Raw genomic sequence first — 26,434 nt, 5'->3', positions numbered from 1 at the left:
GGGCTACTGCAACGCAGAGACCAAGCGAACGCTGTTCCACGTCAATCCTCACCTGGCGACGACGGTGATTCCACTTATGGAAAACCCTCTCAAATTTCAAAGCTTTATAGTTTCTTTAGAAAATTAACAAAATAAAGGTCTCATTTCATTCATCCAATTCCCTTAAACACGAGTCACAGTACAGAACGGAGAGCACGAAGTCTCGGGCGACAACATGGGGCCTGACCGAGGGCAGCTGCGTCCGCGAAGGTCTGCACATACCCGTTCCTCGGAAGCTCAAGCCTCATTCCCTCCCCCCAAGGACTACCCGGTGCTGGTGCCTGGGCTGCTTTCGCCCTGCCGTGGAGAAGGGCACCAGCCTGCTCCGTCCCGCTTTGCTGCGTTTCCTGTGCGACAGGACTGATCAGGAGGACGAGGGCCGTGTCCGCCTGCCTGCTGGGCCTGCCTCCCCCTTGCCCCGCCCTGGCCGTCCACCCTGCCTCTCCATTCAGACCTGGAAGGAAGGGATTTTGTTCAAAGCCTCTCCATTTCTTCAGTACTCAAATTACACCTGAATTTATTTAAAGTCCTTTTTAAAAGAAAGTAAACTGCAGTCTGCACTTCTACCACTTCAGCAAGGAACGCTGAGCCCCAGCAGGAGCGTCCGGAGCGCCCACTCCGTCATGGCTCGAGCAGTTTCCCGCCTGCCCGTGGACCCCTCAGCCTGACACTGCAGACCCAGCTGCTCGCTCCCAGCCATTCCCAGAAAGCAGAAGCCGCTGCAACTGTCTGAAACCAGAGTGAACCCAGTCTCCGACAGGGAGGCTGCCAGTGCTGCCCGTCCTGCTCAGGGACGCGCCCGCGACACAGGCCGGACTGCTCCCCGAGCATACGTGCGCGTGGCAGCTGTGAGGAGGTCGGCAGGCACTCCTGGCAGGCAGAGCAGCCAGGCAAGGGCAGGCGGGACCCGGGTCCTGAGTGGGGCAGGGCCAGGACTGGCATCCCGGAACACTACCGAGGGGGGAAGCCGCCTCTGTGTGCTCCTCCTCGGCCCCCCCGGAAGCCACCCCTTTCTCCTCGGAAGTTGGATCGATTTCTTTCTCGACCGCGGCCAGCAGAAGTTCCCCCTCTTCCTCCTCCTCTGGGAGCGCCTCCACCCCGATCGGACTTAGATTTGGGAGGAGGCGACTTTGGTCGAAGTCTCTCGATCTCCTCCGTGCAGCCAGTCAGGTAGGAGTTAGGGGCACTGAAATAGGATGCGTATGTCTCTGCATTGTAGTTGCTGTTCGTGAGCGTCGGTCCAACTGTGAGCCAGCCTGAAAGGAGGAAGACAGACCACCTGTGAGTCTGCATCCTCCCCTGCTGAGCCTTCAGGGTGGACTCAGATGCCCTGTGCATCCTTGAGCCAGCCCTTCGCTCGCCAGGAGTCTGGCCTCCCTTACAGAACGCACATGGTCACATCTTAAGGCTCTCACGCTGCGCGCCCCGTTGCTCCCGCAGCGTGCCTTTGTAATACATCCCCTCACTGGTCCCCACCCATGTGAGAACAGCACTTACACACTATGCTGAGTCTCGCATCTGTGAAAATTCAAAAAATCATATATAACTCTGCTCCTCATGATAATGGTACCACTGTTTTGTGGTCAACTGTCAGAAGCGATTTCTGCTCTACTCTTCCCAACCACAAAATAGTTCCGTTGATAGGTCCTAGAAATCCAACTATGGCACTTCTCAAGAGGATAAGCACATGGCCAAGGCTGTGAAGAAATGTTTAACACCAAAAATCATCAAGAAAATGCAAATCAAAACCACAGGAAAACGTCATCTTGCCCCCGTTAGAATGGCTATTATCCAAAAGACAAGAAATAATATGCTGGTGAGGATGCAGATAAAGGGGCTCACGCGCTGTTGGTTGGAAAGTAAGTTAGAACAGCCACCATGGGAACAGTATGGGGCTCCTCAAAGACTGGACACGGACTCCCTAGGACAGACCCTTGCCGCTACAGGCAGGCAGTCGAGCGACCCGCCCTGGCACACCTGCACAGCACGGCTCACCATGGCAGGTGGCGCCACACAGCAACGTGGGTGCAGCAGACAGCAGCACGGCACGTTCTCAGCTACAGGAAGAGGCTGGGGAGCTGTGGGCTGGGGAGAGGGCTCACAGGTGTGGGTGAGTGAGGAGGAGCGGCTCTGACGTTCTACACGGCAGGGCGCGATGACCACACCGCTGACACAGAGTGCTGAAAGACAGCAGGTGGGGGATTTTCAGTGTTCCCAGTACAAAAGAGCAGTGTGTACTGAGGTGCAAGATCTGGCCATTACCCTGATCTGATCAGTACACTCCATATGCACCCGGTACCCCGTAGACGTGTATGACTACTATGTGACAATTAAAAACAGAAATATATTTAAGAAATAAGGGGAGCAGAGAAGACTTTCAGGGTGGTGAAGCCACCCGACAGGGCACTCCAGTGGTGGAGGCAGGTTGCTGGCTGATCATTAAGTGTCTAGTGCAGGTGGGGAGCCCTAGGAAGAGAGCATGTGAGGCACCTGCGAGCAGGCAGGACGTGGGAGACCTCTGCACCGTCCTCTTGGTTTGCTGCAAACCTAAAACTGCCAATATCCGAAGTGCCGCGAAACAAGCCAAACACGGAAGGACCTCATCTCGCTGCCCTGCTTTCCTTTTTCATATCCATGTCCCAAGGAATCACAGTCTTTGTACTGACTGAGGTCCTACCTGGTCGAATTGTACTGTCTCTTCCAAACAGATGAAGACGTCTTCTACCGAGACAAAAGTGTTCGATGATATGAAAGATCTCCACGGGCTTTTCTATGTTTCCGATCTCAGGCTCTTCTGTGATGATCAAGTCAATGTCGACATTAGCATGGATGAAGTCCCCGTCCGTGCTTCGCTTCACGGTTCCTTTGATCCCCATGAGGCAGTGTTCCTGCGCGGCAAGAGCAGAGCATCACACTTTCTATCAAGTCATAGCTCATGACATTTTGTGATCCTCAATCCCAAACAATCTGTTTCTGAGTCTGTGGGATTCAGTCAGGTGTGTCTCTTATCAGGGCGACAGGAAAGTGCAGCATGTCTTCTATACCCTCCCGCGTGAGACTCAACACTTCAGAACATGTCACTTCCGCCACGATGTGTGGGCTGTTCCCTCACCCACAAGTCTCCACTTCTGTGCTGAAAAGCCAAAAGTTCAGGTCGATGCTGACACTCTACCCCATTAGCCAAGACCACAGGTCGGGGCTCAGTCCCTCAGGCTGCTGACTTAGATGCCATGAAGTCCAGGTAGTTACCTGTGCTTCTGACCAAAGGCCACACACTGTGGGTTCCAGCAGTTCCCTCCTGCATTTGATCATTCACCACAGTGGCTCACGGAATTCAGGATATCATCATAAAAGGGTAACCTCAGTCAGCCAGATGGAAGAAATACATATGGCAAGGTACGGGCAAGAGGCAAAGAGCCCCGGTCCTACCTAGGAGTCCACAGCTCGACAACCGGACTCTCCCCAATCCTGTCCTTGTACAACACAACTCCAGCCCAAGAGAGCCTCCCACCAGGCCCGTGGAAGCCTGACACCAGCAGCACCCAGCAGTCTCCAGGGCCCCGTGGAAGCCTGACACCAGCAGCACCCAGCAGTCTCCCAGGCGCCTGTGCACGGAGCCTCCCACCAGGCCCGTGGAAGCCTGACACCAGCAGCACCCAGCAGTCTCCAGGGCCCCGTGGAAGCCTGACACCAGCAGCACCCAGCAGTCTCCAGGGCCCCGTGGAAGCCTGACACCAGCAGCACCCAGCAGTCTCCCAGGTGCCTGTGCACGGAGCCTCCCACCAGGCCCCATGGAAGCCTGACACCAGCAGCACCCAGCAGTCTCCCGGGCACCTGTGCACGGAGAGGGGAAGAAAAGACAAGAAGTGCCCAAGCTACTCAGCCTCCGCTGTCATCTTCTCATACGTGGTCTAGAGAAAAGGGAGTTCTGGAAGTCAGGGGCATCAACCCAACGGGAAAACGTGGCAGCTGAGGACCCGACGGGGGGACTGTAGAACATGTGGCCGTCTTGGATGCTCACGCTCTGCTGATGAGCCTTCCTCCACATTAACTCAACAGCATACGTTGATTTCAAACACCTGAGAAAAATATGAGCTAAAGAAAACAAAACAGTGGCGGCCAATACCTTTGTTCTCTGGAAAACAGCCTTAGGATCCAAAGTCTTTGTCTTCCCAGGATTGTTTTTGTTGGTTTTAATCCAACAAATATCTTCACATCTTCTGTAACCCCACTTGCGTAAACACTAGAAATACAAGAATTAAAGACAGAAATCCTGAACTTAAGCAATACTTAAAACGACCAACCAACCAGGAAGAGCTCACCAAGTTCCAGGGGTCATGGTAAATGCTTTAATGAGACAGAAAAGAAACCCAGGCTCAAAACCAGAGCCATGATGGAGCGCACACACTCTGGGCACTTACGTTGGACACACTGTTAGATACCAAGTACTGAAGCATCACATCCTGCCCCAACTGTTTAACACAGACTGAGCGTTCCTAATCGGAATCTCTGACAGCTGAAATGCTTCAGAGTTCAAAATTTTTGAGTGCCAACAGCTCCAAAGGTTTCAGATTTCAGAGCATTTTGGATTTTGATTTTGGGATAAAAGAAGTTCAATCTGCAAAGTCTGTGCAAATAGTTCAAAATTCAAAACCTCGAAAATCAGAAGCACTCTGGCCCCTGCATTCTAGATAGGGTAACCCGTAACACCTTCCACCATCAGCAACAGATGTGTTTCAGACGCTAAGGAAGCACCCAGATCCTACGTGACCATAAGATAATCCAAAAGATATATTGACTTCTGCTACCTTCATTTTCTATCTTCTGACAAACCTCAACTCTGTTAAAACTTTTCAAACTGATTCAAACTGTTAACTTCTCAGACGAGAATCTAATAAAACCTTATTTCTTCATTTATTACTAACTACTGCAGAAAGTTCAGACTTAAAGCTGCTGTGCATCTCTCTTTGGGTAGAACTATTCTGACTTCATCCAATCCTGGAACTAGAGGTATAAGGCTCAGCGTCCCAAATGCTACCCATGAGCTTGCAACCAGCTGGGTGCCCACAACAAGCTGGTGCAGGCTAGGACTGAAACAGGCACAGGGCACAGCTGCCACCCTATTGGTCAGAGTCAAGAGGGGGGCGATGGACTGAGCAGCACAGCACTGATGGACTGTGATCCAGTACCAAGATGCAGCAGAACACGAAACATGCTTCCCGAGAACATTCAAAGTGAGACAGACCTCAAACTGAGATTTCTTAAATCTATTTAAAATCTCTTCAAAAATCAAGGTCAGTACAAGAGTCCTCCTTATCCACAGGGAGATGTTCCAAGACCCCTGGTGGGTGCCTGAGATCGGAGGGTATTGAGCCCTACACTTACTGTGATTTTTTTCCTATAGGCATACTGTGATGAACTTTAAGTTGTATATCAGGCACGGTAAGAGATTAGTAACAGTAACTATTAACAGAAAAATCACAACATATGTAAATAAAAAGGCATGTGATGTGGGGGTTCTCCATGTCCCACATGGATGAGGGAAAGAGTTTCTGTTGGAGGATGATGGTGCCAGCAATTAATTACTAATAAATTTACCTAATCAATAAACACAAAGCCAATACTATTTTCAAATGTAAGGGAGTGTGACGGATCAGGCCACACAGATCTAGCCTCCAACAAGATGGAGGAGCCCACCCACCTTCACTTTTATTTACAGTTACACAGGTGAAGGAGCCAAGACCAGGAGGGCGGTTTCTGTGAGGAACAGGATGGGGTGGAGTCAGGGCAGCCATTTGCTTAGAGAATTAGCATTTCCTCAGGGATGAGCCACCTACTCCCCAGCTGTCTGAAACAGTCTCTCGTGACTGTCAATTCCTGGAGTCAGACCTCTTTACCCCATGGCTCAGCCACGCCATGGACATGGACGTCTCCCCACAATGTGATTGGTCTGCCTCTGTCTCCTGCATGCTGCACGCTGCATGCAAGTCACCCTGACAACCCAGAAGGCCATCAAGAGAGGAACAGGCAGGTGGCATACACAACACATACACAATTAAAAACTTATGATTTCTGGAATTTTCCATTTAATGTTTTCAGACTACAGATGCCAAAACTGCAGGGGTGAAAACTGGGGGTATTTGTTTCTGTTACAAATATTTGTTTTTTGCTGGGTGTAGTGATGCACGCCTATGATCCCAGTGACTTGGAAGGCTGAAGCAGGAGGATGACCAGCCTCAGCAATGTATCAAGACCTGTCTCAAAATAAAAAGGGCTGGGACATGGCTCAGTGGTAGAGCACCTGTGGGTTGAATCCCCAGTACTGCCAAAAGTTTGTTCTGCAGTGGGTATCACCAGGGCCCAAATCCCACATGACCTAACCCACTAATTTACTGATAGCTAATGTATACTATTGTAATCATTTTGGCCAAACTGCTTTCACTAAGGAGATGCACTGCTCCATAAATGAAAAGGATAAACCCTTCTAGTAATTTTCAGCTTAATTTGGGGCTGGGGGTGTGGTTCAGTGGTAGAGCACTTGCCTAGCATACATGAAACCTAGGAGCAATCCCCAAAACTGGAGAAGAAAAAAAACCCTGAAAACACATCAACCTAATTTGAGGGTGAGGAGGAAAGTCCAAAGTCAGACCTTAGAACCAGAAAAGGCAAATACCACTACGCCTACAAAAGCAAACAGTGCTCCTTCCTCTCCACTTTCTTACTTTTCCACAGCACCTTGGGGAATTAACACTTAAATAAAGGACAGACCCAACTAGAATACCCTTATAGTCTCACCTTGGAGCCAGCAAATGATGGAAGCAGCAAGGCTGCCCAAGAGCCTCAGCTCTCTGCTTCCATGGAGCAGAGTGACCACAGAGCCTCAGTGCTGGGGCAGATTTAACCCAGCATGCGCCTGCTTGTCATCGCACACACTCCTACCTAAACTCTTCAGCCGCTTCCCCAATCAGCATGGCGGAATGAGAGACCTGCCGCACGCACGCCAGGCAGGGTGTCCTGAGTGGGAAGTCTCAGTCCATAACCCATATCCAGGACAGAGACCCAGTGCCTGAATCTCAGTGCTGGGGAGGGCTGAGCGACTCCTGAGCCCACTGTGTCGCTCTGAAGTTTATTATTTTGTTTCCTTTGACACAGAGACGCTCTGATATAACTGAATATAAAGGCACTGAAAATTACTAAAAGTGCTATAACTTCTTTCTCACTCATTCACTCAAACTATGTTTCAAATGCAGTCACTACTCCAGTTTGATCTGACTTCCATTTGTGATTCAGGAGTCCACGCTATTCAGAGCAACAATAATAAGGGGCCGTAAATGACACTAAGTTCATTTTTGTGCTATAGTTTGGAGCTTCAAATCTCTAAACTGTTGTTTCTTGCAGCTGTGACAAACTATATTTTGAAAGAGCTGCATTCTCCCTAGTGAACCTTAGCTGAGTCAGGGGTACTGCCTTACATTCTTTTTCTAAACTTTTTTTTTTTTTTTCTTGAAAATATTTAAAACTATTCAAGAAACAAAGGGCAAAATAACACCAATCTTCAAACTTATTATGTAACATATTATTTTATACTTAACAAGCATCTCTAGCGGGCTGGGGATATAGCTCAGTTGGTAGAGTGCTTGCCGCACAAGGCCCTGGGTTCAATCCCCAGTACTGCAAAAAAAAAAAAAAAAAAAACAGCATCTCACCACTCTTCCAAGGTCCAATCCCTCCCCAGAACCACACCAGAGAAATATAAATGACCGGGGTGCTGCAATCTCATCAATTTCTAACTTCATGATCTGTAAGAAACCAAACGTACATAAAAATTATGCAGAAGACATATACAAATATTTTGTTTCCTGTTCATCCCACATTGAAACTAACAATCACCAAATGTTCCTATACCAGGATTCTCAGTAGATGTGTTCTTTAAATATACCCATTAGGAAATAAAATGGAAAATCAATTTTATCCTTAAAAATCACTGATTCTACTATTGTTTTGTTAGTTTATATACAAGCAACACAGACACATGCAAACATGCACATATATTCACTTCTATATGGGAAGAATTTACAGGAAATTGCATTTACAGAATTACGGCATTTTATAAGATAGAACTTTACAGATACATAAGCAACATTTTACTAGAAAAAAGAAACTAAAATGGAATGAGGGTAAATGAACCCAGAGTTAGGGACAAAATTAAAATAAAATTAAACAACAAATATTTGGAATGTACTATGATTTTGGTATCTATAAGAATATTTCTCAATAAGTCGATATACATTGTTTTTTATGATTACTTTAAGTACAAAATACCTTCCTCCATTCCATTATTGTTTGCCTTGAATGTGTTATAACATATTTTTTTTAAAAAGTCCTTCAATAATTAAATCTCTGAATTTTGGGAAGTGACTGTAGAAGCAACCAATTTATATGACATTCTTTTTCTTTCAGTTTTCTCTAAAGTTAAGAAATTTCTGAGACCATGGTTCACTCAAGAATTTACTGGTTTCATCTATTAAGAAAATCTTTAAGCACAAGGCCCTGGGTTCAATCCCCAGCACCGCAAAATAAAAAAAAAAATCTTAACTTCTACCTCAATCAAATCAATGTTAGTTAAAACCATTCCATCTCCAACTTAAATCAAAAATATTTTTTGTAGTAATAATGAAAATAACACGTGTATAAACCTTTTTTTATACTTCAGATGTTTTTTAAGTCCTGAAATCTCTCCTCATCTAATATGCTCATAACATAGTAATCTTTTATCAAATGTAAGACTATGAATAAATACATACAAGTACATACACATATATTCCTACATGTGCATAAGTGGTATAGCAATAGATAGGTGATAACACACCTCAGAGAAGAATGGGTAGCATATATTAATTATTCTCTAAAGCTACCTGTAGGTGTTTTAAAAAGTGCTTCTGTCCCCTAGTTAAAACCCATCAACCACTAATGGCTCTCCAACGTGAAAATGAATGCAATGAATGCTTATGAAGCCAACATTTCTCTCATTCACATTCTGCTTACTACAGTAACCACCAGTACTTTCTTTAGAATAATGCCCCATAAAATTTAAGAGTTTAGCAATCTGGGGGCCAGGTAGAACTTTTCAATATGCCAGCCGGAGCTGAAACTCAGTAAATTAAACTCAAATCAAGAATCTGCATGCACACAAACCAAAGGAATGCACAATCTTTTCAATGAAATAATACTGGAAAATTCCCCAAACCTGAAGAATGAAATGAAAAATCAAATACAAGAGGCTTTCAGGACCCCAAATGTACAAAATTACAACAGACCCACATAAAGGGTCTAGCATAAGGAAATTGCCTAGCATACAAAATAAGGATAGAATTTTAAAGGCCACAAGAGTAAAGTATCAGATTGCATATAGGGAGACAACAATTCAGACTTCAGTGGTTTACTCAACCCATACCCTCAAAGCAAAGAGGTCCTGGAACAACATACACCAAGCTCTGAAAGAAAATGAATGCCAACCAGCAAAACTAAACTTCAGATCTGAAGACGAAATAACAACCTTCCACAACAAACAAAAGTTAAAAGAATTCACAACTAGAAAGCCTGCACTGCAGAACATTTTCAGCAAAATACTCCATGGGGAAGAAATTAAAAAAAAAAAAATGAAAGGAACTACACTAAAGAAACGGTCAATTAAAGGAGAAACTAAGTCAAATTAAAAACCAAAAAATAAGCCAAAATGACCAGGAATACAAATCATATCTCAAAAATAACCCTGAATGAGAATAGCCTGAACTCATCCATCAAAAGACATAGACTGGCAGATTGGATTTAAAAACAAGACCCAACAATGTGCTGCCTTCAAGAGCCTCACCTCATGGGCAAAGACGTCCACAGACCAAAGGTGAAACGATGGGCAAAAACATCACGCACAGGGACTGCGTAAACAAGCAGGGGTGTTCATCCTCAGATCGACAAAGCAGACTTCAAGCAAAGTCAGAAGAGAAAGAGGAGGACTCTGCATACTGCTTAAGGGAATCACACACCAAGACACAACAATCTTAAAAATCTATGCCCCTAACAAGGGAGCATCTATGTACATCAACAAACCCTTCTCAATTTCAAGAATCAAAGAGACCACAACACAGAAATACGGGGTGACTTTAACACACCTCTCTCACCACTGGATAGAGCTTCCAAACAAAAACTAAAGAAACTATAGAACTAAATAATATAGAACTTTAGACTTAACAGACATATGTAGAACATTCCATCCATCAATGAGCAAATATAATTTCTTCTCAGCAATGCATGGATCTTTCTCTAAAATAGACCATGTTATGCCATAAAGCAACTCTTGGCAAATACAAAAAAATAGAGATAATACCCTGCATTTTATCAGATCATAATGGAATGAAATTTAAAAATCAATGATAAAATAAAAAACAGAAGCTCCTCCAATACCAGGAGACTAAACAGCATGCTACTGAAAGATGAATGGATAGCAGAACTCAGTGAGGAAATAAAAAACACTTAGAGGTAAATGAGAACACCAATCAAAATCTCTGGGAGGCTATGAAGGCAGTGCTATGAAGAAAATTCATGGCATTGAGCTCATTCATCAAAAGACTAATCAGAGATGAAATTGAAACAAAAGAAACAATTCAAAAAATTGACAAAAGGAAAAGTTGGTTCTTTAAAAAAAATTGATAAACCCTTAGCCATGCTAACAGAGAGAAAACTCTGTACTAAAATTCATGATGAAAAAGGAAATATCACAAAAGACACTACTGAAATACAGAAGATAATTAGAAAGTATTTTGAAAATTTATACTCCAAAAAAACAGAAAATTTCAAAAACATCAAAATATTTCTAGAGACATACAATCTACCCAAATTGAATCAGGAGGACATATACAATTTAAACAGATCAATTTCAAGCATCAAGATGCCATCCAAAGCCTACCAACCAAGAAAAGCCCAGGACCAAATGGATTCTCAGCTAAGTTCAATCGGACCTTCAAAGAAGAGCTAACACCAATACTCCTCAAAGTATTCCATGAAATAGAAAAGGGGGAACCCTTCCAAACTTGTTCTATAAGACTAGTATCACCCTGATACTGAAACTAGACAAAGACACATCAAGGAAGGAAATTTTTCAGATCAATACCCCTGATGAACATAGATGCAAAAATTCTCAATAAAATTCTGGCAAATCACATACAAAATCATTTTTAAAAGGTGCATCACAATCAAGTGGGGTTCATCCCAGGGATGCAAGGTTGGTTCAACATACAGAAATCAATAAATGAAATATATCACATCAATAGACTTAAAGACAAGAATCATAATATCATCTTAAGAGATGCAGAAAAAGCATCTGACAAAATACAGCACCCCTTCATGTTCGAAACACTAGAAAAACTAGGGACAGTAGGAACATACCTCAACACTGTAAAAGCTATTTATGGTAAGTCCAAGGCCAACATCATCCTAAATGGAGAAAAATTGAAAGCATTCCCTCTAAAAACTGGAACAAGACAGGGATGCCCTCTTTCACCACTTCTATTCAACACAGTCCTAGAAACTCAAACCAGAGCAATTAGACAGACCAAAGAAATTACAGGGATATGAATAGGAAAAGAAAAGCTCAAACCATCACCATTTGCTGCAGACATGATTCTATATTTAGAAGATTCAAAAAATTCCACCAGAAAATTTCTAGAAGTAATAAATGAATTCAGCAAAGTAGCAGGATATAAAATCCACAACCATAAATCAAATGCATTTCTATACATCAGTAACAACTCCACTGAAAGAGAAATTAGGAAAACTAATTAGGAAACCGACTTCACAATAGCCTCAAAAACAAACAAAAAAAATACTTGGGAATCAATCTAACAAAAGAGGTGAAAGACCTCTACAATGAAAACTACAGAACACTAAAAGAAGTTGAAGAAGATCTTAGAAGATGGAAAGATCTCCTATGTTCTTGGATAGGCAGAATTAATACTGTCAAAATAGCCATACTACCAAAAGCATTACACAGATTTAATGTAATTCCTATTAAAATCCCAATGACATTCTTCATAGAACTGGAAAAAGCAATCATGAAACTCATTTGGAAAAATAAGAGACCCTTTTATGGTTCAGATGAGAGGTGTCTCCCAAAAGCTCACCTGTGAGACCTGTAAGAAGGTCAGAGGAGAAATAACTGGGGTTTGAGTCTTAACCTAATCAGTGAATTAATTCCTGATGGGATTTAACTGAGTGGTAGCTGTAGGCAGGTGGGCTGTGGCTGGGGAGGTGGGAACTGGGGTGTGGCTTTGGGGTATATATATTTGCATCTGGCAAGTGGAGTCTCTCTCTACTTCCTGAGGATGGAAGCTGCTTCCCTCTGCCACACTCTCCTGCCAGGATGTTCAGCCTCACCTCGCCCTGAGGAATGGAGCCAGCCTTCTATGGACTAAGACCTCTGAAACTGTGAGCTCTCAAATAAACTCTTCCTCCTCTACTGTTGTGCTGGTTGGGTCCTTTTAGTCACAGCAATGAAAAGGTTGACTAAAACAGACCCAGAATAACCAAAGCAATCCTTAGCAAGAAGAGTGAAGCTGGAGGCATCACGATACCAGACCTCAAGCTACACTAAAAAGCAATAGTAACATAAACAGCATGGTACTGACACCAGGACAGACAACGTAGATCAAGGGTACAGAATAGAAGACACAGACAAACCCACGCAAATACGGCTATCTCATACTAGACAAAGATGCGAAAAATATACATTGGAGAAAAGATAGCCTGTTCAACAAATGGTGCTGAGAAAACTGGAATCCATATGTAGCAAAATGAAATTAAAACCCTATCTCTCACCCTGCACAAAACTCAACTCAAAGTGGATCAAAGACTCAAGCACTAGAACACAGACCCTGTGCCTAAGAGAAGAAACAGCAGGCCCAAATCTTCATCATGTCTGCTTGGAACCTGACTTCCTAAGCAAGACTTCTAAAGAGCAAGAAGTAAAATCAAGAATCAATAAATGGGATGGATTCAAACTAAAAAGCTTCTTCTCAGCAAAGGAAACAAAAACATGAAGAGAGAGAGCCTACAGAATAGGAGAAAATCTTTACCACATGTACCTCAGATACAGCACTGATCTCCAGAACACATAAGAACTCAAAACACTTAACACCAAAACACCAAATAACCCAGTCAATAAATGGGCTAAGGAACTGAATGGAAACTTCACAGAAGAAAAAATATAACCAATCAATAAATACATGAAAAAATGGTCCACATCTTTAGCAACACTAAAGAAATGCAAATCAAAACCACTCTAAAATTTCATCTCATTCCAGTCAGAATGGCAATTATCAAGAATACAAGCAACAATAAGTGTTGGTGAGGATGTGGGGAAAAAGGCACGCTTATACATTGCTGGTGGGAATGCAAATTGGTGCAGTCACTTTGGAAAGTAGTACAGAAATTTCTCAGAAAACTTGGGAGGGAACCACCATTTGACCCAGCTATTCCACTCCTTGGTTTATACCCAAAGGACTTAAAATCAGAATACTACAGTGACGCAGCCACATCAATATTTATAGCAGTTCAATTCACAATAGCTAGACTATGGAACCAACCTAGATGTTGTTCAACAGCTGAATGGATAAATAAAATGCAGTATGTATACACAATGGAATATTACTCAGCCTTAAAGAAGAATAAAATTATAGCATTTGCAGGTAAATGGATGGAACTGGAGAATATTATGCTAAGTGACATAAACTAATCCCCCAAAAAACAAAGGTCAAATGTTTTCTCTGATGTGCTGATGCTGTTCCATAATGGGGGTGAGGGTAGGGCCCTAGGGAAGAATGGAGGAACTCTGGATTGGGCTGAGGGGTATGAGAGGACGGGAAGGGGTGTGGAGTAGGAAGGATGGTGGAACGAGATGGACATTATTACCTTCATTAAGGTATTACCTTCATTAAGGTAATAATGATTAACGTATGATTGCACAACCACTGTGCTCTCCATCACTGCACAGCCAGAGCAATAAGTTGTGCTCTATTTGTACACTATGTGTCGAAATGCACTCTGCTGTCATGAACAACTAATTAGAATAAAAAAAAAAAAAGAATCTGCATGCACAAGAGATGAATCTGTAACATGTAACTGAAGCTCTGTGCCTTTAAGATCAAACCTCATAGATTGGCCAGAGAATGCAGAATTCAACCCAGTGTCAATCCTAAATGTGATAAAACTCAATGCTTAGATTTTCTTTACTTTTGACCAAACTGACAAAGATGTTTTCTAAATTACTACTCAGTTTTGATGAGGACATGATGAACTGGAGACTGTTAAACACGTCTGGAGAGAATGTGATTTTGTACGACCAATATGGAAAACTTCTCAGCTACTAAGGGGAACACTACATTCTGTACACTTTTGATTTTTCAACAATGAGCACACATTAAGAGTTATGTCAGGGAAAACATTTCTAAAGTGATAACAGCCATCAAAACCTAAATAAAAATGCTAAGGGTGTTAAAGCTAATAGGAAAAACTTCAAGGAGGAAAACATTATTTCGAACAGTAACAACCATTAAAGGAGAAAGAACATGCAAGGACCCACAGCAGTTTTCCATGCAGTACCAGGCTTATGGCTTCAGCCCTTCCTGACCTCCTGCACAAGACACTTCTAACTGCGCTTCTTGAAACCTCCTGTTCCTTGGTTCCTAGGACATTCCCTTTCTCCTGGTTCTCCTCACTCAACTGTGGCTGCTCTTTTCTATATTTCTTTTATATGTGCCTCTACATACTAATCCAGTCTTCTTACTTAAGGTGGTTAAAACCTTCAAAGTCTTTGTATTGTCTTCAGAATGAAAGTCAAGCTCCTAGCACAGCTTAATCTGTGTCAAACAAGAACAGCACCTATGAAAACCTACTCCACCTACAAGCCAGTCTGTGGCCTCCATTCCTCTTGTTCTCATGGTTCCTTTTGCCCAGAAGGCCTATCCAACATCTTCCTTTGCCTGGCCAACTCAACTGCTCCGCTGTCCTCTTCTCTGAGCTCAAATATCCCATACTGCTAGGCTCAGCCCACTGTACTCTGGTTTTCTCATGCAGTCCTCCATTATTGAGCCAGTGAAACTGCAATGCACCTACTGGTCTAGAGCAACATGAGCCCTGTAAGACTCCAAGGCGGAACACCAAGTCCTATTCATCTGTGAATCTCCAAGTATTACATACCAGCATGGTTCTTGGTGTCTGGGGTTTTGAGGTTAATAGCTTATTTCACTTCCTTTACCTCCCGTAGAATGAGTAATCAATCATTCTACACTCTTTTATACCTTCCTAGCCATATATCCAAGTACGCTAAAACCAAGAATGAGTCTTCCACAGTTTATACTCACTACTTGCTCAATTTTTGCCTCAAAAAGAAGAACTGAATTAAAGATATGTTAATACCTGTCAATGCACCTTGGACCTTCCTTCATAATACATACTTTAAACCTGTATTTATGACCCCTACAAAAGCAGGGAAGGCATATGTGACCTTATATTCTATCACGTAACCCGTATTCATCTGAAAAGCAGAAAACCCCTCACTCCACCATACATCATCCCACGTCCAGCATCTCTCACTGGCGGTGATGCCAGTCTCTCTGTAATACTCTTCCAAAGGAGGCTCCAGGAGAATCACGTCAAACTTGGGGGTCAGTTCTCTAATGTCAAAAGCTTCTATATCAGCTTGTAAATACCTGTGATTAAAGCAAAAAAGGGGGTTAAAAGATTTTCAAACATGTTATAGATATAATGAAATCTCTTCAATAGCACTGAACAGTTCTTACTAAGTGATCATGAGCTCATTACTCAAAGTCTTTTTTATGGAGCATTTTCTTTCTTCAGCACAGACGTTAAGCCATCTACCAAAAGCCTTCCCTAGGACACAGATACGATCACTAAAAAGCAAAAATAACGCTATTCCCATATATATCTGGACTTTTTTTATGTTTACACTGAAAATGTAAGCAAAGATGTGCATCTCTGAGCCTCCTTCTATAATCATTCTAATTTCCTAAGGAATATGTCTGGCTTTTTTCCTCAGAGCTTCAGGTAATTCAGAAAAGCTCTTCCTCGGGTAAGTTCAAATGAGGCCCTTTAAAAAATGGCTTCTAAATAAGAATATAATTTTCTTTTGTGAGTTTGTTCATTAGTAAAACATTCATATAAATAGTCTTTTCACATTACCTAGCAAATTATTATTTGTTGTTTTCATATAGCATGAAAAGTATTTTAAGCTTAATATGCTTTAAGTGTTGAAAGTTTTTTTTTTTTTTTTTTTTTGCGGTACTGGGGATTGAACTCAGGGCCTTGTGCTTGTGAGGCAAGCACTCTACCAGTCAAAGTATTTTTAATAGGATAGATATTAGAGTGTAAGACTTGCCACAACAAGACTTACCTGTGGAACTTCTAATGACTAACAGAATATATTTTTGGTAACTTGTTTACCGTATACAACATTCAAAGCTAGTTAAATGTGATGCGTACATTCTCCAGTTTCAAAGACATCACACACATTTTGGAGGAAAGCGTCATGTTGAGGGCTGGGGCTGGGCTGGGGCTCCGTGGCAGAGCGCTTGCCTAGCATGTGTGAGGCACTGGGTTCGATCCTTAGCACCACATAAAAATAAAACAACTAAAATAAAGGTATTCTGTCCATCTACAACACAAATATTTTTTTAAAAAGTCAGGTTGAGCAAAGGTTAAAAGGTATGGTCACCTTCCAAGTGATTAAGAGGCTGGGGATGAGCTCAACTCTGTGGCAGAGCTACACACCAGCAAGGTCCTGGGTATCAATCCCCAGCACCATAGAAGGAAGGGGGGACCTCAGGATGGCAAGTTATAATTAACTTGTTTTCTTTTCTTCCTTCACCTAAGTTTTTTAAGTTTTCTTCAATAAACAAATTGTTTTGTAAGGAAAAGTTATTTAAAATCATTTTAAGCAAATCATCAAGCATACAATATACCTGAATGACTTTCTAAAAAGAAAAAGAAAAAGAAAATACTCAGAGGTACAAGCCAATTTTCTGGAAAGCTGAAAAAGTACTAGAGAATGTGTTTCAAACTAACAAAGAAGAAATACAGCAAGTTACTTTTAAATAGGTACGTGGCCCCCCTCCCCACCAGTTTTAACTTTACTATTCAACCCAAAGTATCAAGCAGTCACATTTTATCTGGGTAGAATGAACCCTGTGACCTCGTCTGATGCAGTGTAGATCCCTGCTGCCCACAGGCACATCTGTGTCCCAGTCTACCAGAGGGGAGGCCCACAAACGTGGGTGTGCAGCACACCCTTGCTCCCTGAGATCCGCAGGGGGGCACAAGGAGCTCAACAGGCCTGCCTCCCTCCTGGAGACCCCAAATATCACCTTTCTCTAGTGTCACTTCACAGGCAGGATCAGAATACCAGAGTCTGGTACCAGGATGACACCTATAGAGCTGAGATGTTCATTTTTCTTTTATAAAAAGGAAGGTTAGAGGATAAATAGCCTGACACTTAAGCCTAAACCAGGGAGGAAGGGTAATTGAATAAAACCACTCACATAGGAGGAGTGTTAGATTTTGCTATTAACTCGTCCTTGAGTCTAATGAGCTCCCTCAGTTTAGGGTATTCTTCAAATCTGTCAGCTAAACCTGAGAAGAAAAAACAGTGAATGAAATTCAATTCAACCGAACGCAAAGCTGAGTGCTCTGGGCAGGACAACACACACACTGCACCACCAACTCTCACAGCCTCTCTCTCTTCTTTTCTAGCCCACTTCCCAAGGAAGTATACTCATAACAATATAAATCATGTCAATTTCTTAGTTTAAAAACCAAAGATTTTTATTATGAAGAGAAAACAAGTGGGCTGGGGTTGTAGCTCAGAGGTAGAGTGCTGCCTAGCACATGTGAGTCACTAGGTTCGATTCTCAGCACCACATATGAATGAATAAATAAAATGACAACTAAAGAACTATTTAAAGAACGAGTAAACATGAAAACATCTGAGTTTCCTCAGCTAGTGGTATAGATTACATTCCAAAGAAAACAAGAGTGAAGATCTTATCGCAATCGGGTTTCCACAGTCAGTTCCCAACACTACAAAACAAGGCACAACCTGAGCCCACCCTGAGCACGACCTGCTGTGGCCTGAGGAACCCTGTGGTGCCTCTTGCAACCTGGGAACGTGGTCAGGCCTGCTCCTTGTCAGCGGCTTCCAGATCTCACACAGATCACAGTCTATTCTTTCTAAGTCTTCCTTCCCGACTTCTTTCATCATGTCATCTTTGAAACGGTCACCACTCTTTGTTACTAGCATACAAGGAGTTTCACTCTGATTTTGAACTCCAACTTCTAATTGACTCAAAATACATTCATACAACTTTTTCTCAATCCACAATAGTTTTCCTTGCCTTGGACAATTATGCAAATGTCTTAAGAAATGTTTATATCCAAATATGGGTATAACATTTGTCATAACTGGAGTCGTGGTATATAGTTCAGTGGCAGAGTGCTTGCCTAGCATGCACAAGGCCCTGGGTTCAATCCCCAGCAACACACACACACACACACACACGTACACAAACACTCATGAAGAAGAAAAAAGAAAAAAAAATTATAAATTTTTATGCTACATCTAAATTTTGCTTATAAAAACATTAAAACTAATTTACAATTCAGAAATGTTGCTTACAAGTGACAAAGAAAAAAAATTGGATCATGCCAAAATTAAAATCTGTGTTACAAAAGACACTATCAAGAAAATGAGCCAGGCAGGGTGGCACACTCCTGTAATCCCACCAGCTCAGGAGGATGAGGCAAGGGGATTTTGAGTTCAAAGCCAGTCTCAGCAACTTAGTGAGGACCTAAGCAACTCAGGGAGACCCTGTCTCTAAAAAAAATACCAAGAAGGTGTAGGGATATGGCTCAGAGGTTGAATGCCCCTGAGTTCAATCCCTGGTACCCGACGGATGGAAGGAAGGAAGGGAGGAAGGGAAGGAGGAAGGGAGGAAGGGAGGAAGGGAGGAAGGGAGGAAGGGAGGAAGGGAGGAAGGGAGGAAGGAAGGAAGGAGGGAGGGAGGGGAGGGAAGGGAAGGAAGAGGGGAGGGAAGGGAGAGAGGGGAGGGGAGGGAAGGGAAGGAATAGGGGAGGGAAGGAGAGGAGAGGAGAGGGGAGGGAAGGAAGAAGGAAGGAAGGAAGGAAAGAAAGGAAGAAAATGAAAAGTCAATTAACAGAATGGAAGAAAATACGTTTTTTTGTAACAATAAAACAAATTTTGGACTGAAGACTTCCTGAGAAATGTCCAAACGAATATTTCTCCAAAGATACTTAAATAGTCAATACGCCTATGTAAAGATACTAAACATATCTAATATTAGTCATTAGGAAAATGCAAATCAAAACTACGAGGGCACACCACTCAACACCACTAAGAGCTGTAATTAAAACTTGGACAAGTGTCCAGGATGTGAAGAGACTGAGACTTTCCACAATGACGGTGGGCACGTAAAATGGTGCAGCCACCTTGAAAACAGGGACTAGTTCCTCAAAGAGTGAAACACAGAATCATCACATTAAAACTAAAACCAACAATAAAGTGTTTAACAAATTTTTTTTGTAAAAAGAAAAATAATTACACAAGATCCAGCAATTGTACTCCTTGGTATATATTAAAGAAAATGAAAACATATATTCACATAAAAACTTTTACCTAACTATTCGTAACAGCATTGTTCCTAACAGACAAAAGTACAAAACCAAATGAATGGGTAAACAAAATACAGTGTGTACACACACACATATGCAACAAAGTATTATTTGTCACCAAAAAGAAACAATGGGCTGATACATGCTAGGACATTAATTGCCCCTGAAAATAGGTGAACTGAAAGAATCCAGGCAGAAGAGATAACCTACTATATGATTCCAATTATATGAAATGTCCTGAAGAGGCAAATTTATACAGAAAGAAAGTTAATTAATGGTCATGTAAGACTGGGGGCGGATGAGAGGAAGTGTGGACTGCCTGATAATGTACAGTACAAGGCTTCCTTCCTCATAGGAGATGAAGATATTGTAAATTAGACTGGTAATAGCAGACAATTCCCTGTGGACACACTAAACACTGAATTACACCCATAAAATGGGGGTGAACTACTCCGTATAGATAAAAAAGTAATCTTGCTAATGAAAAAGGAAGGTGTACCAAAAGAACAGGGAACTGAAAGAGGAAGTCAGCTAAAAAAAATAATTTTGTTACAAATAATCTGCAAAACTGAAAAACAACAGGCATATAATCTAGCAAAAGCATTATCCAAATAAATCTGACATACCTACGTCCCTGATGAAATTCTGAGGTCTGTGTCCAGTGTCTACAAAATGCTGGCAGTAATCATTATGGGGATTTAAGCTCTGCGTTCCCTGAAGAAAAATTCAAAGTTAACGGCATGCACTCTGATCCAAATACACTAACTTCACACTGTCTTTTCTTACAAAGCCATACAAAATATGATTTTAAAAAGTTGTATATTTGAAAATAACACTGAAATGACAGTATCACTTTTTAACAGCTACTGATGTGAATATACCATTATCTCATCCTAACCAGCCAAATATCAGAAGAATATTTCACAAATAATTTACATAATCCTTATAAAAATTATCCCTCGATAAATAAAAAAAATCCTGAAGAAAAATAGGTACTTAAAATCTTTTCTGGCATGGCTTGATATGCACATGCCTATGAACCCAGCAATTTGGGAGGCTGGGGCAGGAGGATCCCAAGTTCAAGGTCTTAGGGAGAACCTGTCTTAGAACAAAAAATAAAAAGGGCTGTGAATGTAGCTCAGTGGTAAACAGCCCTGGGTTTGATCCCAGTACTGTTAGAGAGAGAGAGAGAGAGAGAGAGGAGAAAAAAACTCTTAAATGTGAAGCAGTATAAGATTTGAAAATAACTTGTTTCATTTACCTTAAGAAAAGTACTAGAATCTTTGTAAATCTCTTCTTCATATGGCAAATTTTCCTCCTCCTGTTGCATTTCTAGTTCATCCTTAAAAATGAAGATATAAAGAAACATTTTATATATACAGGCTATTTTTAAAATTATACACTTGGCATATATAGTTTCCATAAGACATAATAAATGTTTCATATTAGCATTAAAGTGAAACATTGAAGTCTTTTATTTCTCATTATTAGATCTAACTAGTAAATAAGCTGGTGAGGAGGTGGATGTGGTAATTATCTTGACCTAATCTTTCTACAATGTAGATGAAGACCCAATCATTACATTGTACCTCGTAAATATACAAAATATTTGTCTATTAAAAATAAAGGAAAAAATTTTCTAAAAAGAACTAGTTGACTACATTTACGATAAAACAAATTTTCTATCATTATCATGAGTAATAATTACCTGTTCAACTACTAGTGTTTGGCTGAATTGTACTGTCCAGAACTATTTATCTCTATAAATTACTATAATGTTAGCATTTAGCCTGAATCATGAAAGGTAGGATCACATATGAAGGAATTCTGTTTTTATTAGATTGAACCATATGAAATTGTACATTTTACAGGTCAAAAATGTTAGAATACCAGAAATTGACATGATTTGACCTCATATAGTCACAATATTTAAGTGTAAGCACACATCAAAGTGTAAAACAAAAGACAATATTCATGAGAATTCTGGGAAAATGTACCTCTCTCAAATGATTAATTTTGAAGGGAAAAAAAAAGAATTTAGGCTTTTCTTCCATAATACTTTCTTTTAAACTAAATAATGCAGTTACAAGTACAGAAGTTGGATTTTTCTTGGATTGATTTCAGAAATGGTTCTACACTGCTCTCCAGCCCCTGAGTTCCCAGAATATTCCCATTATCCTACTCTATACTATTAACATGAAATAACCCAACTCAACAAAGATGGGAGCAGTCTCTCAGAATTCCAATCAAACATGCAGTTCTTCCCTCTTCTGATAAATACGATGGCCAGAGTTCACCAGAACTGACAGTCTCTGCTACCAACAACTATTTTAACCCGCCTTAAAACTCAGCTTTCTATCAAATTTGTTTTCTTGGAAGTCAACCTGTGATTATAAGGATTTATTTTTCTAGACTATAAAATCACTCCACTCTCCACTTGCCTTATATTCCTCCACTTTATCTTCATCTGTCTCTCCTTCATCCAAGCACTTACGCTTTGCATTTGGAGCAGAGGTGTCATAAGAAGCCCTGAATTTAAAACAGAAGAATCACACACAATTACAAATAAGATGCTACATGCACCTACTGGAAATCAGGTATAGGCAAAATTTTCCTGATGAAACAGTATCTCTTTGCCCAAATTATAAATCATCCAAGACACTGATGCAATGACAATTCTGTACTGTAGGAGAAAGGAACCAAATGAGAAAATAAGCTATTATAAAGAAGTATTACGAAAAAGAACTTTTATATTATGTGTCATCCTAATTTGTCTTGAGCAAAACTATGTCTAAATTGATAAACTACAATACTGAAAGAATTCTGAAATGCTTTCTTAACTATCAGATGTATACATTTTGAGGGTCAAGTACATTCTTTATAAATGTATAAAAATTATAATTTTATCACACCTGCAAGCCAATTCTACTCTAACATTCCATTTTCTAACTATTTATAAATGGGCACTGAATATAGTAAAAAAATAAATATTTCATGATTCACAAATTGACAATACAAACCTAAGTTTCTAAAATTTTATTTTGATGTTTTTCATAATATTACTCATACCTAGAGTTACTTATTAAAATTTGAAATTTATTAAATTTCAACATGCCACTGGAAAAGATTATCCAGCTAACCTGCAGGTCTCCCTCGTTTCTGCGATTTCTCTCTGCTCATCTTTGCTGTTCAACACGGCCCCGATGCTGTCGGCGCTCTCAGCTCCCAACTAAGGAATGGCAAAAACCAAGTCAGATCACAATGCACTGGACAGCCCTTCCTGGAACTGTAGCAGAATGGAGTGGATCAAGCATTTAAAAAACAAACCAGTGGGAAAAAACATGACTTGCACAAAGAGATGGATCAGCTGGTAAGACAAACTAGAAATACTCTGGAACAAAACCATGTTAGTTAAGAATGACTCTGACAGCTAGAAAAGTATGTTATTATGCTTTCAGTTATACTTGAAATGAAGACCCAACTTTAGCCAATCTCCTGCTTTTACATAAAGTATATAAAAGTGATTTGGAAATAGTAGCAACAAACAAAAAATAGCAGATGATGGAGATTTTATATAAGGTATTTATCATGAGTCAATTCATATATTGTACCTATTTATTCTATGCTCTAAGAAAAACCTATTCAGTTTTATTCAGGCTGTCTTTTTGATTATGGGCACAATTGTGAACTTACTAGTTTCTTAAACATGGTATTGTTAATTTGGGTAGGCCACTGGGAAAACTATGCAATTAAATGTGGCAAAAAATGTGAACACAGGCTGGCCAAGTCAAAAAGGCCCAACTCACATAAACTGAAAGCCAGATCAAGGAGCCAGAGTGCCAGGAGGAGCCATTTACATGTTTATACACAAGAAGGTCACAAGGAAATCGGCACCAAATAGCCCCTTGAGCTCAGCAGAGAGGAGGCTTATCATAGCAGCAAGTTATTAGCCTTGACTTCAAACAGCTACCCACTATCCTTGTAGTACACCCACTTCGCATGGTTACCCTCAGGTTTCCCCAGTGATGAATCTCTTCCAATCTTATCAACTGTTCATAAAATCTCAACTCCTCCATACAATCACCTTGGCTCCTTTTCTTTTTAGCTAGGAGACAGCACATTTGCTTCCTATGGTTAGAAGACTTGCTCACTCTTCCCTCTCAGAGCTTGGGTGTCTCCTTAGTCCATCCATGAGCACTATGGATAGGATAGTGAGCCTTCTATTATTCTCCTTCCGAACCCACCACGATTCACTTCACGCACTTAATACGACTTTTCAGTTCGTAGTTTTGCTTTTCTATCTGCAGTATTTTATAGTCTTTACCCCAACTTCCAATTATTTGTACACTTCAGTTACTTTTAAGTTAATTTTGTTCACTTCTCCCCAATACAGTGTGAATTTCCTGAGGGGGAGAACCACGTCTGTCCTGTTGTCACCTGTATGTTCAGGAGCCATAGTAGCTGGTCCATAGTAGCTGCTCAATAAATATGTAACGGAATAACAGAATAAGCCTATCTACCAGGGTCTAAATGAGGATACAATACATTACAAGAGAAATGCCTTATATCAAAATTCTGCTTCTATTACTTCTCACATTCAAACTTTTTAAATTGCAGAATGACTATACCAAGTCGTTCATTTTTTGTTAACTTTCAAATAAGTATATAATTGCACTAATATGATTGTTTCAAGTATATTACCAGTACTAAGAATATTACCCAAGTGATCTCTGACAATCTGTTATCTTTTGAAGGCATACATTTTCTCTGAAACAAAGGCAGAAGTTAAAATAAAAGGCAGGGGTAAATTGTTGCTGGTCATATCTACAGCCATCACCATAGCCTGGGCCTACTTATCGTACCCATGTCTTCATACCACAGACAATGCTAAACTGGGTTCTACTCCTATGGTTCATCAACCAACAAAGTTTTATTAAAGGCTTACTTTGGGCAAGCATCGATGCTGGGGTAGAAATCAAATACAAAGACCATGCCCTCACACTGTTTACAGTGTATGTGACAATAAATAAGCAATATCCAGTACCAGAGTAAATAAGGGCAAAAATGTCTGAGAGGAAGAGCCTCGGCCCAGGAAATCAGTACAGATTTCTTCACTAAGTTCTGAGTTGTGCCATGGAGGACAAACAGAATTTAGAAAGGGAGAATACATTTTAAAAAATGAAAGTATATACTATATAAACTGTGTTCTGGAGACTACTACACCATTTGCCCTATTCACAGAGTGCATGAGGTTGAGATTAGTGGTAAAGTGGGTGTTTGTCACTAACTGCATCAGGCATTGTAACTTAAATGAAATAGTTCATATCCAACTGAAGACTGGGGGCAGCTAGGTGTACTAGAAAGACTCAGTAAGGCCCATGCTAAAATCGCAGCTCACGAACTTCCAGTTTGTGACCTTGGGCATATAACTTAAATTCTTTAAGTATATTTCTTTCATCTACAAAATACTGAGAGCATCCTACTAGCAAGATCAAAAATAATGAATGTTCAAAGCTTAGCAAGTATGACATATAGAAAGCAATTAATAAATGGCAGCCATTATTAAATTTCATACTTTGTAAGCTCTTTGAGGGAGGAGCTACCTATACTATTCACAGTTCATTTGCCAACACCCAGTAAGAGTCCCTAGTATCTACTGAATGTAAGGCTACCAACAAATAATCATTCTGTGAATGTATTTTGACTTAAATATGTTTGAATAAAAATTAAGGTCTAAAACGCCTTTCTTGGTGGCAGCAGGAACCACTGAACCCTTCTGAAGTAATAATAAAAGGTGGGACAAGCACAACTTAGACATCTGATTTGTCCAAGCTCTTAATGCAACAGGGAAAAGGTATAGATCTGATTTAAATTCCCACATTTTGAGCAGGATACCACGCATTTATTCATCAGATCACAGGAGGAGAGGTTTCAGACTGCCATTCACTGTAACTAAGATCTAACGCTGAAAATCAGCAAGATGTCTCACAGCGCCCGTGTGCATTTCCCCCTCCCTGAGGCTGATCTGAGCGGCAGAATTGAAGTCTCTGATAACACGCGCACTCTGCTCATCTGCAAGCATGACCTGACCTGGAGAGCGGCTAAGGGAAGAGGGCCAGGAGCCCACGGAGAGCGGCTAAGGGAAGAGGGCCGGGAGCCACGGAGAGCGGCTCCGGGAAGAGGCCGGGAGCGGGGCTGGCGACCAGCAGGAGAGGCGGCGCAGCAGCTGACGTCTGCACTCCCTCCGCGCGCTCTCCGGGCCCAGCGGCTACTGCCACCGCGTTCCACGCTCAGCGCGCGAAGTCCGCGCTGGCCGCGAGGGCGAGGCACCCATGGCCAGGACAGGAGGGAGAGAGCGAGCCCCGGCCGGCCCCCGCCGCCCACGCCCCCAGCCGCGCAGCCGCCCGCCGACTCCGCGGGCCCGGCCACCGCCCCGGCCTCTGCCGACCTGCTGCGCGAGGAGCTGCCGCCGCAACTTCTGCCGCTCCCGGATCTCCTGCAAGCGACTGTCCATATCCCTGCGGCTCGCCAGCACCTGGCACTGGACACTTGCGAACCAGGCCCCACCCGGGCCTTCCCAGTTCGCGGGACGCCACGTTCACTCAGAGATCCACTCCGCGAGGGTCTTCCGGTCTCAGGACCG

General features: G+C 41.7%; 1 protein-coding gene across 2 annotated transcripts; it reads right to left on the bottom strand.

The window, feature by feature from the left end:
- Positions 1 to 965: 965 nt before the first annotated feature.
- On the bottom strand, positions 966 to 26,433 carry METTL14 (methyltransferase 14, N6-adenosine-methyltransferase non-catalytic subunit). 2 transcript variants are annotated; one of them, XM_079152908.1, is made up of 11 exons: positions 26,240 to 26,433; positions 22,932 to 23,020; positions 22,233 to 22,320; positions 21,053 to 21,133; positions 20,418 to 20,505; positions 17,646 to 17,736; positions 15,659 to 15,800; positions 7,746 to 7,838; positions 4,166 to 4,282; positions 2,717 to 2,927; positions 966 to 1,295 (listed from the first exon to the last, which is right to left on the bottom strand). In XM_079152908.1, the coding sequence occupies exons 1-11, from the start codon at positions 26,303 to 26,305 to the stop codon at positions 991 to 993; spliced, it is 1,371 nt and encodes a 456-aa protein (XP_079009034.1). In that variant the 5' UTR covers positions 26,306 to 26,433; the 3' UTR covers positions 966 to 990. The 2 variants fall into 2 exon arrangements, with proteins under 2 accessions (XP_079009034.1, XP_079009035.1); XM_079152909.1 differs by having other exon boundaries at positions 22,932 to 23,077; positions 26,240 to 26,376.
- Position 26,434: the final 1 nt, after the last annotated feature.

This window comes from Sciurus vulgaris, assembly GCF_902686455.1.
Source record: "Sciurus vulgaris genome assembly, chromosome: 9".
Lineage (NCBI taxonomy): Eukaryota > Metazoa > Chordata > Mammalia > Rodentia > Sciuridae > Sciurus > Sciurus vulgaris.
This window is presented reverse-complemented; position numbering and strand designations above follow the sequence as displayed.

Bases quoted from the DNA above. Each gene is read 5' to 3' on its own strand.
- METTL14 (XM_079152908.1), bottom strand. From the start codon at position 26,305: ATGGACAGTCGCTTGCAGGAGATCCGGGAGCGGCAGAAGTTGCGGCGG. The intron at 23,021-26,239 runs GTCGGCAGAGGC...GCCATTCCTTAG, and splicing joins GGCAGCTCCTCGCGCAGCAG to TTGGGAGCTGAGAGCGCCGA. The intron at 20,506-21,052 runs GTAAATGAAACA...ATTTTTCTTCAG, and splicing joins ATTCTAGTACTTTTCTTAAG to GGAACGCAGAGCTTAAATCC.